At 33.8% G+C, this 16004-nt stretch overlaps 1 protein-coding gene across 10 annotated transcripts in view; it reads left to right on the forward strand.

Annotated features, from left to right (window-relative positions):
- The window catches only part of LOC130457098 (protein PRRC2C-like), a 96576-nt gene that overhangs the window by 29652 nt on the left and 50920 nt on the right, over positions 1-16004 (forward strand). For 9 of the 10 annotated variants that reach the window (XM_056815526.1, XM_056815534.1, XM_056815530.1 and 6 more), the window contains 8 exons: positions 603-780; positions 1946-2055; positions 4861-4986; positions 7020-7255; positions 11370-11452; positions 12509-12642; positions 12730-12820; positions 14332-14467. In XM_056815526.1, coding sequence (XP_056671504.1) covers positions 603-780; positions 1946-2055; positions 4861-4986; positions 7020-7255; positions 11370-11452; positions 12509-12642; positions 12730-12820; positions 14332-14467 — 1094 coding nt within the window. The remainder of the gene's footprint in view (positions 1-602; positions 781-1945; positions 2056-4860; positions 4987-7019; positions 7256-11369; positions 11453-12508; positions 12643-12729; positions 12821-14331; positions 14468-16004) is intronic. The other variant, XM_056815529.1, reaches the window with a different exon arrangement.

Raw genomic sequence — 16004 nt, forward strand, 5'->3', positions numbered from 1 at the left:
TAGCCATGGGACAGGGAGATAAGAGACTTAAGGGTAGAGAATATTATAGATTGTAAATTTTTCACTGAAGGACAGAGATAGAGAAGGGAGGAAAAAAACAGGATGGAGGTCATGACAAAGGATGTATATCAGGGTTAGAAGTCATGTGTAACAAAAGTTTTATAAAGAATTATGATCCAATGAAGACATTTCAGAGTGCATGCACATGGAAATGTAATGCTTGTGGGTGTTGGGCCATTTCATGTCTGTATGGGAAATAAGATAGAGGAGAAAGTCATAGGAATCAAGTAGTTTATGATAATCTGGATATGGGTATTTGATCATTTGGGAATAGATTGTCAGGTGATTGCGACCCAACATACATTTATTAAACATTGTGTGCCAAGGCACTGTACTAATTCATGGGATGGAGGGAGGAAGAAACCTCTCCTCTCAAAATGGTTTTTAAGAAGTATCATGATCTTTAGTAGTTTTAAAACCCTGCTTATCCAACATTATTTCCATGCACTTTTAATTAAATGTTATTTCTCTTAATAGTATTCTAAGAGCAAAGCAAATAAAAGGGAAATGCTGGAGCTAACCCAATTTTGTTGATCTTACAGTTGCTGCCCGTCATGGATTACAGAGTCTGGGAAAAGTTGCTATTTCTCGGCGTATGCCCCCACCTGCCAACCTCCCCAGTCTCAAAGCAGAGAACAAAGGCAATGATCCTAATGTGAACATTGTGCCTAAAGATGGTACAGGGTGGGCATCTAAGCAGGAACAGCATGAAGAAGAAAAGTAAGTTATAGTAGTACATGCTTTAGGAAGAAACATGGGCTCTTAAACCTCAGGCATTTTTTTTGACGGTTTTTGCTTATTCCTTTGAATTCAAAATAGATTAAATAAATTTTCTTTTGCACAGAAATGTTATTGGTATTTTGAATTAAGTTGATTAGATGATTAAGCTAAATGGTAGTGATTTTCTGATTGCCTATGACATTGAACACTTCTGTCTTCCTGGATTCATTTTTGAACCTTAGGTTTTTATCAGATTCTGGCATCTCAGGGTGCCTTGTAGTGTAAATTTGGTTATTTTTCTATTATTGCTTTGTGCTCCTTAGACATAGTAGACTAATTGTTTCAAAAAATAATTGTGAGTTAATCATGGTACTTTTTCTTGTATTTTTTCATGGTTGCATGATTCATTCCCCCTACCCCGCCCCCTCCATAGCCAGTGTGTAGTCCCACTGGGTTTTACATGTATCATTGATCAAGATCGTGGTACTTTTTTTAAAAGAACCACAGGACTACGTTTTTTCCTTTGGTCTTTTGTTACATCTTAAACCTAGCATTATATCATTTCTTTATTCTTGTTGAATAGACTTGGACATTAAATCTTATGGAATTATAGTAAATGTATTATCCTTCACATATAAGTTGATGCCATTACTGCTTAGCTAACAACTTAGAGAGAATGATCATTATGTGCTAACACTATTTATGCCCTCTTAAGCTATTTTAAAGTAACAGTGAGGGGCAGCTGGGTGCTTCAGTGAATTGAGAGCCAGGCCTAGAGATGGGAGATCCCTAGGTTCAAATATGACCTCAGATACTTAACTGTGTGACCCTGGGCAAGTCACTTAACCCCTATTCCCTATAGAAGGTAAGAGTTTAAAAAAAAAAGTAAATGGTTTTCTTTAAAATGATGATACATAGCAAGTGATATTTCTCCTTGTGGCTATTATGTAGGGATCATGGTAAAATAGAAGGTACGGATTTAAGGCATTTCCTGTAATTGATCTGTGCTAAGTAATTTCTTGGATTAAGGTGACATTACCACTTGGAATTAACGCTACATTTGGAAATTTCTAGTTAATATGTATGACCTAATACTTGTTTTCGTTGTTTCTAAAATAGGTTTTCTCTCTCCCACACACACTCCTCCTATTCTTTTTTTTTAAAGACCACCAGAAGTGCCACCAGCACAGCCAAAATCAGGAATTACTGCTCCCCCTGAAGTTCCTCCAGTTGCCAAATCATGGGCCAGTAACAAGCAAGGTGGGCAAGGAGATGGTAAGTGGAAACTAGCTAGGAAAATTAGTTGGACTTCATAGTAACAAGAGCAGCCATTCAGGAAATGGGTTTGCTTTACTTGGTCCTTTGAAAATTGTCATAGCATTCTCAACCCCTGGGAAATAACAGTTTTATATCTCTTTTAGTCAGTTAAGCAGAAAGTGTTAAGTGATTGAGAAGCTACCCATTTCTCCCAATATGGTAATGAAAATAAACATGTATTTTCAAGCTTAACCTTTTAAAACAGCATAGGTTTTTTGAAATGTAGACCAGACCTCTGAATGATTCATCTTTGTGCCTTACATTAGCTATCTTTCCTTTTTACTCTCTACCACATAGGAATAGATCTTACTTACACATAAGAATTAATCAGTAGTCACATTTTATTATTTTCAGACCTGTTTTCCTCTTGGGCAACGCGAATAGCCCTCCAGATTTGACATACTGGCAATTTGAAGTTATCCACTATTCTTGAAAAAGCTGAGAATGGAGCATAGGGCTTTTGTATTCTTCTAGAGCATAGCACTCTGCAGCAGAATTCCTTGGCATTATGCAATATTTGGCTTTGAGAGTTAAATGAATGGTATAAGAACCTCAGCATCATCTTGTCAGTTCAGCGCATATATATATATATATATATTTTTTTTCCCTCTTGATCATTTACAATCATTCTATAATTCAGTCACTTGAGTCATTATTATCACTCTTAACCATTGGAAAATTTTCTCTTACACCCAAGTCTTAGGATTCCATTTGTAAAAGTAGAACCTAATTTTAATGCTCCCACTTGCTCCCAACCCCCAAAGATATAGCACCTTTTTAGCTTTGCCATACACATTCTTTACTCAATATTTATGGGCAGGAACCAGTCATCATAAGAAATCAGTGAGTTGTGTCTGAATTAAGCCTTTTCAAAATAGCTGTTAAAAAAGCTGATATTCCTTAGTAAGTTCTGTATGATGAGAATTCTTATTAAATCATGTATTTCAAGTTAGCCATTAAAACTCCTATTCAGAGAAAGAGCTTAGTTTCTAGGAAAGGAATTTGACCTGAATAGACAGCAGAGCAATCTGGGAAAGTTTATATATTTCACTGGATCTGTAATCTTACCCATAGGCATATTTCCCAATGGTATTGATCTCAAAGCATCCATATCTTTTTTTCTTTTGGGAATTTTGCCTCTATCTTACTAAAAATTTTCACGAGTAAACAGCATGTCTTGGCCAATATCTTGTACTGCTTCTTACATGCACTTTGTAATAGGTAATGTGCAGCAACCCATTTGTGCCAGTTGTATTTCCATTGTCCTTTCAATGATTTAAAAATGAAAACAGCATCAACAAAAAATACTGGTATTTATAATATGTTTTTGTTTAAGAGATAAACTTGGGGTCATTGAAAGTTCCAGATAGGTTTACTGATGCAATTTAGTTCTTTTCTCCTTGTTTAATTCTGAACATGCAGGTCAGTCTGCTGTGTTTACCCAAGATCTTTATGTTCATCAAACTGCCCATTCTAGCCATACAATGAAGACTTTGAACTTAACAGTAGGCCTTCTTTCTCCAATTGGTTTCTTTTGTAGATTATTTAATATCTGAATATTTTGTGATGTCAAGGAATGTAATTTAAGGAGTTGTGTAGTATGGTAGAGGTGCAGTAAACAAGTCATCTGCATATAGGAGAACTTGGATGAATTGTCTGTAGAGAGTCTTCTAGACGTTTTTTATGATGATGGCAAACATCTTTGTCAGGTTTATGTCTTCCTGCTTTATGCCTTTATATATATTTTTTTAACATGTTCTTGATTTTCTTTTTATCAATAGTGATACTCTTCAGAATTTTTTCTAATTTGTATTTAGTGTATTGTCCTTCCAGTTGTTCTTCCTGTCTCTGTTTTCTTTATTATTTCTACTTCATCATGCAGAATATAAGGGATTGTGATATTTGATTCCTTGTCATAGTTCTACTCTCAATGAAGTTTATAATTTTTCATCTATTTCCAAGTATATTTTTAAATGTCCTTTAGGATGATTTGGCTTACATTGAACTTTTTGCAAAAGTCATTTCTCCTTTGTGCTGTTTTTTAAAAAGGCATACACATAATCTTCCATTCTTATTCATAAATTTATATTAGAATATGCTCAGTTTCATTTTTGTGGTGTTATTTTGGTATTCATCAAATCTAGGATCTTTCTATTTTCTTTTCTTCCTAAAGGAAGTATTAATTTCATATACAATTTCAGACATAATATATATTTTGAATCTTGTGTTGACTAAAAATCCTTGTCCTTGTTCCTCCGTCCCAAACTTTAACGTATTAAAAAAACAACTATTTTCCTTTATACTCTTGCACAGTTCTACTTCATTCTTCTTTGTGCTGCTGCCACCATCTCCCCTTCCCAAATTAGTTAAATTATTAAGATATAGTTTGAAATTTAAGGGTCTTATCAAAGATTTCAAATGAATTTTTGTATCCCTCTCTGGCAGATCTTAGCACATTCTTGCCCTTTTGCTTTTGTTCACCCTGAATTAATCTGTTCACTGAAATTATTTCCCCAGAAAGAGGGAAGAAGGTTCAATTCTTAAAACTAATCCAAACATCTGTTCTCTAGAATAGTAGCTGATTAGGCTCTTCTCTTGCTATGAATTTTAAAGACTGAGGCAACATTTTCAATGATAATAAATTTCATCAGAAAGCTAATAGTAATTTATTTAGAAAATAGAAAACAGGAAAGGGTACTGAGCTATTCATTAATGTTTCATGCTTATATATTTATATTTTTACTATTTAAAAATTTTTTTTAGGTGTTCAAGTAAATAGTCATTTCCAGCAAGAGTTTCCCAGTCTACAAGCAGCTGGTGATCAAGAAAAAAAAGAAAAAGATGCAAATGATGATGCCTATGGACCTGGACCCAGCTTACGACCACCAAGTAAGAGAGCTTTTTATTTTGGATGAATCATTTAAAAAATACATTTTGTACCTAGTTACTTTTTAAATATTAAGCAGTCAAACAACTCTTATTAAGCCTCTATTGTGTGATCAACACTGGGGATGAAAAGACAAAATTAAAATCTGTTCTTGTTCTCAAGGACCTTCTATAGGAAGATAACATGCACATATAAATATATACAGTAAAAATACAGTTCAGCTTCTGTGGGGAGAAATTAGTAAATGGAATGAATCTGGAAAGACTGTCAGGGGATCACTTTTGAGCTCAGTTTTGAAACTAGGATTTTTGAGAATCAGAGATTTAAGGGGTCTATTCCAAGTATAAAGGTAGCATGACTTAAAACATAGTTGAAAGGTGTAATACAATATATGAGCAGCAGGAAAGCCACACAGAAAGAGGGCAGCATGAAGTGGATAATGGGAATTTATTTTTAAAACTGGGATGATAGATTTGAGCCAGTTTGTGAAAAGCTTTAACTGCCAATGAATTTGTATTTCACCTAGAGGTAATGGGGAGCCCCTGAAGTTTCTAGTGTAACATGAATCCTGTGCTTGGGTGATAATCACTTCTGTAGCTTTGTGGACAGTGTACTTCAGTATATGTGAAATAAAGCAAGGAGAGCAATTTTTATGCTTTTGATATATTCTAGGGGGAAAATTATATGGGCCTAAACTAAATTGATAGTTCAGTTAATGGAGAGAAGGGGATGGATGCAGATGTAGCAGAGGTATAATTAATAAAATTTAGTGATTGTTGGAATGTGTGAAGCAAGAAGTGAGTAGTCTAAGGGGGACTCATGTTGCTTAGTTGTTCATTCATATGTATTAAATGATACTACCTCCATCTTCTTGACTTCAAGAGTCAGTTTTATGTTACTTTAGTTTTACAGGCTTCCTACTTCAGAATCTCATTTGGAAGAGGGATAAGTGGAAGGAAGGCATATCCACTTCCCAGGGCAATTCATTCCACTTTCAGATAGCTATAATTGCTAAAATGGCTTTCTTTAAATTAGTTGAAATTTGTCTCTATAGCTTCTGCCCATTTTTCCTTATTATTCCCTCTAAATTCAAGTAGAACCAACCTTATTTCCCTTTCCCCATGGACCAGCCCTTTCCCTGACCTTAAAGTCTTCTTTTCTTCATCTAGACCTCATGATGTGATCTTAAGTCCCTTTATCCACCCTTGTTTCCTTCCTCTGGATAGTCTCCAGCTTATCACTGACCTTCCTAAACTGTGGCACCACTATCTGAATATAATTCTCCAGAGATGGTCTGACTAGGTTATAGTATTATGACACAATCACCCCCATGTGTTGCTGACACTGGCTCTAAGGATATGTTAGGCTGTCTTTAGGGGGTTTTTGCTTCATATCAATCAGATGTTTTGATTCATATTGAACTTGTCCACTAAAAACCCATATCTTTTTTAGTCTTTATAAGAAGAATCATGAAAGGGATCATAAATTTTGATGGTGCTTCCCCCATCTTATACTTAGGAAGTTGATTTTATGAAACAATTTAAGATTCTTTATTGAGCCCTTTTAAATTTCATCACTTTAGATTCAGTCTAATCTAATCTCTCAAAAGCCTTCTGGATACTGACTGTAATTTAATATGTTAGTTATCCTTCCTATGCATGTCTTCTTTGTCTTTATCCAGGTCACTGACAAAAATAGTGAAGAATGTAGAGTCCATCACAAATCCTTGGGGGACAGGGGCATTGTACTTACTAACCTCATTCCCAATTTACTCTTGGACGATAAATAATTACGTTTGGTATCCAAACTACCTCCCAAATAAACTTAATTGTATTACCATTCCTAGATCACTTGACGTTTTTTAGTGAATTGCACAATTGACTTGTTAGGCCTTTAAAGCCAGAATAGATTTTTATCATCTCCATCAATAAATTATAGTTGCCTTTGCCTCCTAAGTTATGTAAAAGCCAATTTTTGCTTTTTTTAATCCATTTCATTCTTAGTGCTTTGCATGTTTAATCCCTCTTCCTACCAGATGTTGCTAGTTGGAGAGAAGGTGGTAAATCTGCTGGCCCATCTTCTCCATCTGATCAAGAAGATAAGCTCCCTGGTCAAGATGATGGTGCAAATGGACCAGTAGAGCAAAACGATTCTCATAAAACAACAGAAAAGAGGTTACCTGGTGTTCCGCCTCAGATACCTCAGCCTAAACTGAATGGACAACAGCAGCCTGCTCTTGCCTCTCAGTACAGAGCAATGATGCCCCCTTATGTAAGTACTGTTAAGTGGATGAGGTCTAAAATCTGCATACAAATTCAACTAAAAAAAATTTTTTTTAAGTATTTACTAAGTATAAGACATACTACTGGGATCTGGGGAGATAAAACCAAACCTGACCCCCTGCTCTCAAGGAGCTTTCAACCCATTAATTTAACTTTTTGAAATATCTGCTATGTAATTTTAATATTATATAATTTAATAATAAATATGGTTATATGAGTTTTAAAAATTCCATTAAAATCATTTTCCTTTCTGGAAAAAAGAAGCAAGCTATAATTTTTAAAAAGATCTTCCTTTTGGTCTTGCATTTACTTTTAATTATGTTTAAACCCCTGGATGACAAGGCTGGTCTTAGGGCTTCTTAATTACTCTTTACTAGCAATTCTCCTAGGGAAACTTTAAATTAGCAGTGATCTAATAATGTATTTGGAGAAAAAAAAGTAGAAAGTTTGTCTTTTAATATCAATCCTTAAATATTTGTGGCAGGACACTATTAGGTGGGGATAAAGTGCTCAGCTTGGGAGCCAATGAGACTAGAAATCAAATTTTGATAAGACACTTCTTTTTTAACCCAAGAGAATTTATTTAGCCCTTATGTGTCTTAATCATTATCCAAAGACTTCACTACTAAGAGGATGGTTGCAATTTATATTGGTAGAGGGAATTAAGCACACTGGTAAAATCATAATCCATTTGTGTATTCACTTTTAGTTATTTTTATTCTACCTATATAGTTTGATAAATGAAATTTTAAGTATGTGTATATATATACACATATACATAAATATATATATATATTAGTATCAACTTTTTTGGAGAACTATATAGCTTAAATGAATGCTCTGTAAATCTTATGGACCATAACTAGAAATCTGGACATTTAAGTCAATGCCAGGCATAGGATACCATCTTTTATTATTCTTTCCTGGCTGTAATATCTCTGTTGTTTCCTTCAAATCCTTAAGTTAGCTTACTAACTTTTGTAATTTTCTCAAACTGAGTTCGAAAATAGGTTCCCTTGGATTCTTTCTCTCTTTTAACTTAAATAGGACTATCTTAGTAGAGAAAGTAGACAAAGAAGAGCAAAAAAAGAAAAGTTCACAGGAAAAGAAACTTCTGTTACATCCATTTTGTTTCTTAAAGTATAAATTGACTTTAATGCCAAAGTAATAGTTTCTTTGTCCTTTTTATTTATTTACTTTTTGCTGCTCTCATATTTTTAATTGGGTTTTTTCTTTATCTTTTGTTCTTAAGTTTTATTAAATTTCTGCCTGCATCCCTCCTCTTCATTCCTTATAACAGAATTTTTTCTTAAAGAGGAAGAAAATTTAGCAAAATTGATCACACAGTGGAGGAAAAAAAAAATAGGGAAAAATCTGGCATGCTTATATATACATTTTTTTAAACCTGGAGGAATATTTAGATTTTTATGGTTATTTACAGATTTAATGCTAAACCAAAGGTACACTTGATGGCTAGATAAAATTGTAAGAAAATTCATTTAGAGGAAGAAAGCAGTCTAAACTATGAAGAGAAATAATGAAGACAGTAAAATCTCAACCTCAAAACTACATTATGAAACAGCAGTCATCAAAATTGTATCTTACTGTATGAAAAATAGAAAAGTAAATTACTGGAACAAACTAGCCAGGAGAATATAAGTGAAAGAACTTAAAAACAACCCAATGCCTGGTAGAACCCTAATATAAGTTATAAAGGAAATATTCCATATTTGGTAAGAATTAATGGAAAAACAGGAAAACAGTTTGATAGAAATAGGCTTAGACCAACAGCTTGCAGCATGGCCCCCCCCCCCCCCCAATTCAAAATGAATATATGACCTAGCTTAGATATTTAAGCTCATACCATTTTAAAAAAACCCAGAAGAATCAAATTATTTACTTTTGGCAGTTACATGTATAAAGAATAGAGGCAATTAACAAAAGATAAAATAGGTAATTTTGATTGAAATTGAAAGTTTCTATATTTTTATTTTAGTTGATACTTTTTTCTTCTTTTTTTTGCATCTGTCACTACCAACCAACTATTTTCTCCTTCACCAAAAAAAAATCCTTTCTAGTAACAAATAAAAATAGTTAGGCAAAACTAATTGGCCTACATCTGAAAATGTTTATTTGGTTTTGCATCTTTTATCCACCCTTTACCATAAAGTCAGGCAAATTTTTTATCAGTTTTTGAAAGTAATCATTTATCATTGCATTGATTAGAGTTCTGAAGTATTTCAGAGTTGTTTTCCTTTGTTATTTTGATTATCACATAAATTGTTCTGCTTCTATTCACTTTACTCTGTATCTGTCCGAATGTACTTCTTCCCAGATTTCTTTGAATGTGTTATGTTCATCATTTCTTATGCTATAATGTTGTTCCATTAACACAAAAAAGTCACGATTTACAGACATTCCCTGATTATTCCCACCCACCCCATTTTCCAGGTCTGTTTTTGCTAGTTACCTCACATGTTGCTCTAGATTTTCAGTCTTCTGGTCTTATTCTAATATTTTTCTTCATTGAATCTCACTGAGTTCTTTTTCTTATGTTTTTCAGGATGTCCCACAACTTGGTAAAGTTTCTACCTTCTGGTCTTAAATTTTAAATTTTCTTTCCAAATGCTAGAATTTTATTCTTTACCTCTTTCCTCCCTTTCTTTCCTCCCTTCCTTCCTTTTCATTGATCTACTCTTTTGGAGTCTGGAGCCAGTCCATTCTTTCTAGGGCTCTACTTGTACTTACTGTAGGATAAAGTGTTTGACTATTGACAGACCTTTGTTGGATATAGCTCATCCTGTAATTCTTGAACTCTGAACCTCACTTAAAATCTTTGAGCCACCACTTGACCTTACTTTAAAAGTAATATTCCCCATTGTTCAGCGTTGAGGACCCTATCCCCACTGTGTATAAGAAATCACCATATCCTTCAGACATACTTACCAATTTTGCTTTGCACTGTCTTTTTCTATTGGGCCAGTCAACATCAACTTAAAACTGGAATTCTTTAGTTAACCAGAAAATATAAAGCCAATAGTTAAAATAAACTAATTTTGAGTTTTTATAAAAGTCGTTCACATAACTGACTTAGAACATCTATATTTCAGTTATTTTAAAAATAAGGAATACAAATATGAAAATACCCTTTTTTCTAGAGGAGCTTGCAATTTCTAGCTTATGAAACTGTAAGCTTTAGAGCAAGGTAACTCATGTTTTTATAATTTTGAATTAATCGGATTTTGATCCTTAGAACTCTTCTGCAAAGTAGGCTGAATTTTTGACAGATGAAATTGGCATTAAGTGACTTACCTCTGGTCACATAATAAGACCTTCTGATCCACAGCTCTTAACATGGGCAAGTCATTTAATCTCATTTTACTAGAAGTTACAGCTGAATTGTCCATTCACATTTTGAAATGGAGAATTCCCTGCAACTGATGAAATCACTAGTAAACCTGTAAAGGGACCAATTGTGTGATAGGCAGTTATAATTCTTTTCAAACTATTGCCTTCCATTAGTTGGAAGTTTAACATTCCTGGTGAAATGTTTGTTTCAAGGAGAATTTTGGGATCTTTAAAAGTACAATACAGTCCTCTTGAGTGCAATCCAGTCTGCTTGCTATTCAATTCTAGGCTTTCTTTGTTACTCTCCATCTATAATGCCTATTCAAATTTTAGTTTCTTACTGGGTTCTCCATCCATCTTATAGCACGATCAGTCAATAGTTATTCTAGTTCTTTTCCCTGAGTGGATAGTTGAATCACTGTTTTCACTGGTAATGAATCTTATTTCTAAAATCTCTGGTGGATTTGATGATGTCAGTACAAGAGCTGGTCCCATCAATAGTTGGGCAAGTTATTTGAACTTTCAGAACATTGGTTTCTAAACATCTAGGATATGAAGACATACTGTTCCTTCCAACTCTAATTATAGAATAGTCTATTCAGAATTAATATAACTTGTTTTAGGCAAATAGAAATAATGTTTATTTTAATTAATATTGTGCTTATGTATCATTTTAGGGGTAAAGCAGACTTAAAATTTTGCAGTAATTTTTGGGGTTGATATGTTTGGGTTTTTTGTTTTTTTTCCCCTTCCAGATGTTTCAGCAGTATCCTAGGATGGCATATCCTCCATTACATGGCCCCATCAGATTCCCACCTTCCTTATCAGAAGCTAACAAGTAAGAATTTTAAGTGATTAGATTTATTGCATTGTGAATTCTGTAGTAGTTTGTAATTTCTAATGATTAAGAAATGCAGACATTCAACTATGTATAAATCTTTTAAAAATATGCTAGTTATTTGCCAACTCTGAGAAAAGAATGAATTTAAACTTTCAGATGATTTTATGATTTTGAAAGTTTCAGAAAGTAGAATTTATCCTATTGAAGTGTGGATACAAAAGAAAGAATAAGATATAATTTTTACCATTGCTGCTCCTAATACATTCCATCCCTTGGTTTTGCTCCTGATTTATTCTTGAATTGTCCTTATTGAATTGTAGGTTTCCTTATGATTTATAGACATAAAAGGGGGAAACAGGAACTTTGTTAAGGGTATGTTTTATAATTGTTAGTCTCTTAACTTCCAAGGATAAAAAAATCCATTGTTCATTCTTAAAAGTACTTCATTTTATAGTTGTGTCCTTATATTCACTATTCACTGTTTCATTTATCTGCAGTTAATCGTGGGGATTTGGGAAAATATTTAATTTGGAAAATTCCAGGGAGAGGGGGAATGGTTCTTAATTTTCAATCCACAAGCCATTGAATGCATGATGAAGTTGGCTAGTCCAGTACATGACTCATTTCCCTTTGTACCCATACCTACATGAAACTTTCTTCCAGTTGACTTCGTGTTCTTGCTGATTGCAGTTATTATACCATTATTGCAGTGTCTTTAAGAAAGCCCATACTATAATAATGGCCATAAAGTTCAGGAATACGGGTTCTGGTCAGTGCAGTTATACCCTCATATCCACTGATTCAATAATTCACTGATTCATTTACCAGGAGTTCACAATAGGTGTTGGCTAATTATCCATGTAGGATATGTATATGCATGAAAACCCCATATCTACAGCAAGTCTTAGAACATATCCCTTGTGGATATTATTTTTATTTTTTATATTTTAGAAATTGAATCAGAAAATTTCAGTCTTTAATTTTATGTCAATTTAATATTTCATTCTATTTCAGAGTGTAATTTCTTAACCCTGACATTAATTTTTTATCTAGAGGTCTTAGAGGAAGAGGTCCACCCCCAACTTGGGCCCCTGAGCCTGAACGTCCATCTATACTTAGTGCAACAGAACTTAAAGAGCTTGATAAATTTGATAACCTAGATGCTGAAGCTGATGAAGGATGGGCAGGTAAGAATTGAAAGTGACTCCTCAGTTTAGTTTACTGAATTCACTTTAAGGAAGCACTCAATTTTCCTTTACTTTTATATTCAATAGGAGCTCAGATGGAAGTAGATTATACAGAACAGCTCAATTTTAGTGATGATGATGAACAAGGAGGTAGTCAGAAAGACAATAAAGATAATTGGTAAGTCATTCAACCAGGTCTTCCTGTTTTGGTGGGTTGCTGTTAGTTGTACAGTATTCAACATTTGTGTGAAAACTTTCACTATTCTGCTCCACTGTTAAAAAATATCAGTTCCACATTTGTAAAGCATCTGCTTTGGGCCATTCATTATGTAAGGTTCTGAGAATATAAATATAAAAGTCAAATAGTCCCTACTTTTAAGGAGCTTATATTTTAACTGGAGAACAAGGTGTATAGGTATATACAAAGTGAATATAAGGCAATTTGGGTTGACTATCAGAAAAGGCCTCATGTAGGAAGTGTTTAAACTGAAATTCAACTTCAGCTCAAGTTGAAGGAACCCCAGAGATTATAAGAGGTAGAGATGAGACAAGCACATTGCAGGTATGGGGGTAGGGAAGTAGCCTTGGCACAGATTTGGTAATGAGGGGTGCATAATGACAAATAATGTATAGACTAGACTAGAAAGTCCAAGTTAGGGCAGGTTATATAGCCAACTCTGATAGAAATTCTTTAAATGACAGAGCAGTGTTTTGAGTCTACTTTAAATTATCATTGACTCTTGTATAGAAAATAGAACCCCAAGGGAAGAGCTTTGACCAATTTAAGATGATAAAATTGAGGCTAAAGGTGATGACAGCCTGAATAGTTATAGTTGTGTGTGGATAGGAGTTAATGCAAGATATGTAAAGACAGACTTGACAACTTTTCAATTGATTAGATAGGATATTGAGTATGGCTCTGATGTTGCAAATCTGGTAAAGATAAAGTTGTTAGTATTTTGCACTAAGTAGGAAGAGGTAAAGATATCCAGGGAAAATATACCTTTTGGTATATTTAAATAGGGGGTGCCTATAGAATATTTAGTTTGAAACATCCAGTAGGCATTTGAGTCTGGAACTCAGATGGGCCACTAGGGCTGTATGTATGAGTAGATAGATCTGAAAATCATCTGTTCAATAATCTAGTTCAATAGAATTGGAGTTGATAAGGTCACCAAGAGAGAAGAGAAAGGGGCTTAGGACAGAAAGAGCCTCAGGGTGTACCCACACTTTGTGAACATTGGCAGAGAAAATGTTTATTCAATAAAGAAGGCTAAGAGGGAATCATCAAACAAGTCATAGAAGAACTTACTTGTTTTCCTGCCTTAATACCATGACTGTCACAAAAATTGAGACTGCTGACTTTCTTCTCCATTTCACTATCTTTCTTGAAAGCCTGTTAAAAGAAATGTCAACAGTATTCACTATGCAAAGTATGTACATTTGCTTCTGGAATGCCAACATAGAAGGTAAAAATCAAGGTGTCTAACTTCGGGCCTTCAAATAATGGGGATTTTAGCCATTTTTCATAGCAGTGAATGAACCTATTCATATTTTTTCAAAGTCTTTGATTCATTGTCCCTCACAATTTAGAAAAACTGTTATGAGAAAGTGTAGTGGATAAAATAGGTATTGATGATACGTGGCTTATTTTTTTTTCCATTCTTGTTAATGCCTGTTGTTCTTCAGTGAAGAAGCACCAAAGACTTCTGAAAGTGCTGAAAACCGAAAAGATGATGATGAAGGTTCTGGCCCCAAATCTCAGTTGCTTCCACAGTCATCAGTGTCAAAAGGTCCTTATGGAAAAGGACCTCCTTTTAATCAGGTTTGTTGAATTGAGGTGTAGTCAACAAAGGGTGCTTTGTGTAATAGACATAATTGAAATAGTGGGATTTTTTTTATCATTTAGAGCAAATTATGCAACTGAAGACTTTCAAGTATAGTAACTAACTGAAAGCCAGATGTAGTCCTTTTTTTTTTTAACCTAGTCCTTGTGAAGCATGTAATAAACATTTTTTATTAAAGAATTTTAAGAAAAAGAGAGGCTATATTTAGGCCAAGCTTTTTTTTTTTTTTAATGTCCTGGACCCAAAACACTGTTGTCAGGTTTCTGCTTAAAGATTTCTTTCTAGTGAACAAATGGGATTAGTTGACTAGTTTTCCTTTTGGATAACTGTAAGTGTTAAGAAGTTTAGAAGATGCTGAAATCTGCTGCTTTTTAATGAAGCCATTACATAGGTTTTGTGTGATACTCCCTTTCAGAAGAAATCTGATGTATTCTGAGGCAGTTTGCTTGCTGTATTTTGGGGAAAGCCAAATAGCTTTTCTTTTGTAGAGTGCCAACATATGTTTCTTTATAACTTAATATCATTAATTCTCTTCAGTTCTGGTCAGTCAGAGTTCTTGAGACTTTCAAAGTTGTTCAAAGTCTGTTAGTTTTTAGGTTCTTCTCACTTCATTCTATACCATCTTATAAAGCTCTTCCAGGTATTTTCTGTAAACAGTCCTTTTTGCCATTTTTTTAGGACATAGTATTCCAGTTCATTCATACATCATAAATTGTTTGGCTACACTTTGCCAGATAGGTATTCCCTTAGTTTTCACTTCTATGACCAAAAGGGACATTTAAAAATATTTTAATATGTCTGGGTCCTTTTTGTCTTTTGTTCTCCAGTAGTTGTAATAGAGTTTTCAGTCATAACAGTTTAGTGCCTTTTATACTGTACATTTAAAAAAATATATAACCTAAGTTAATTAACCTTTAGTTATTTTGATGGCTTCACAAGTCTTTTTCAGCTTATAGTCCAATACAATCTTGATGGTTTTCACAGATTTGTCTAGCAATATTTTCAATATCTTATACTTGTGATGGCAATGTTTTTAACCCAAGCATACAACTTTATTTTTAAATTACATTTTGTTTGTTTTGGGCCATTGTTCAATACTCTTGATCTTGTGGAGCTATATCTTGTCATTCAGTATATTGGTTATCTTTCCAAGCTATGTGTCATCTGTAGATTTTACAGATATTTTATCTATGTCTTAATCTCAGTTACTGATGAAAATGTATTAACAGTGGGGCACCTAAGGTAATTTCTTTCCTCCAAATTAACACTAATTCATCAATGAGTTTCTGGAAGTCAACTGGTTCCAAATTCAGCTGTCTTAATATATCACACTATCACATAATACCATATTTTTCCTCCAATCCTTAAGCATAACATAAAGTACTTGGTGCCAAATATTTTACTGAAAAATAAGTATTTTTTGCCTAAGCATTTCCCTGATCTAGCAGTTTAGCTTCCCTACTAAGGGAAATATTAACTTGGCATTATATCTTTTCTCAATGGAACTATACTGCC

The sequence above is a fragment of the Monodelphis domestica genome, chromosome 2, assembly GCF_027887165.1.
Source record: "Monodelphis domestica isolate mMonDom1 chromosome 2, mMonDom1.pri, whole genome shotgun sequence".
Taxonomy (NCBI): domain Eukaryota; kingdom Metazoa; phylum Chordata; class Mammalia; order Didelphimorphia; family Didelphidae; genus Monodelphis; species Monodelphis domestica.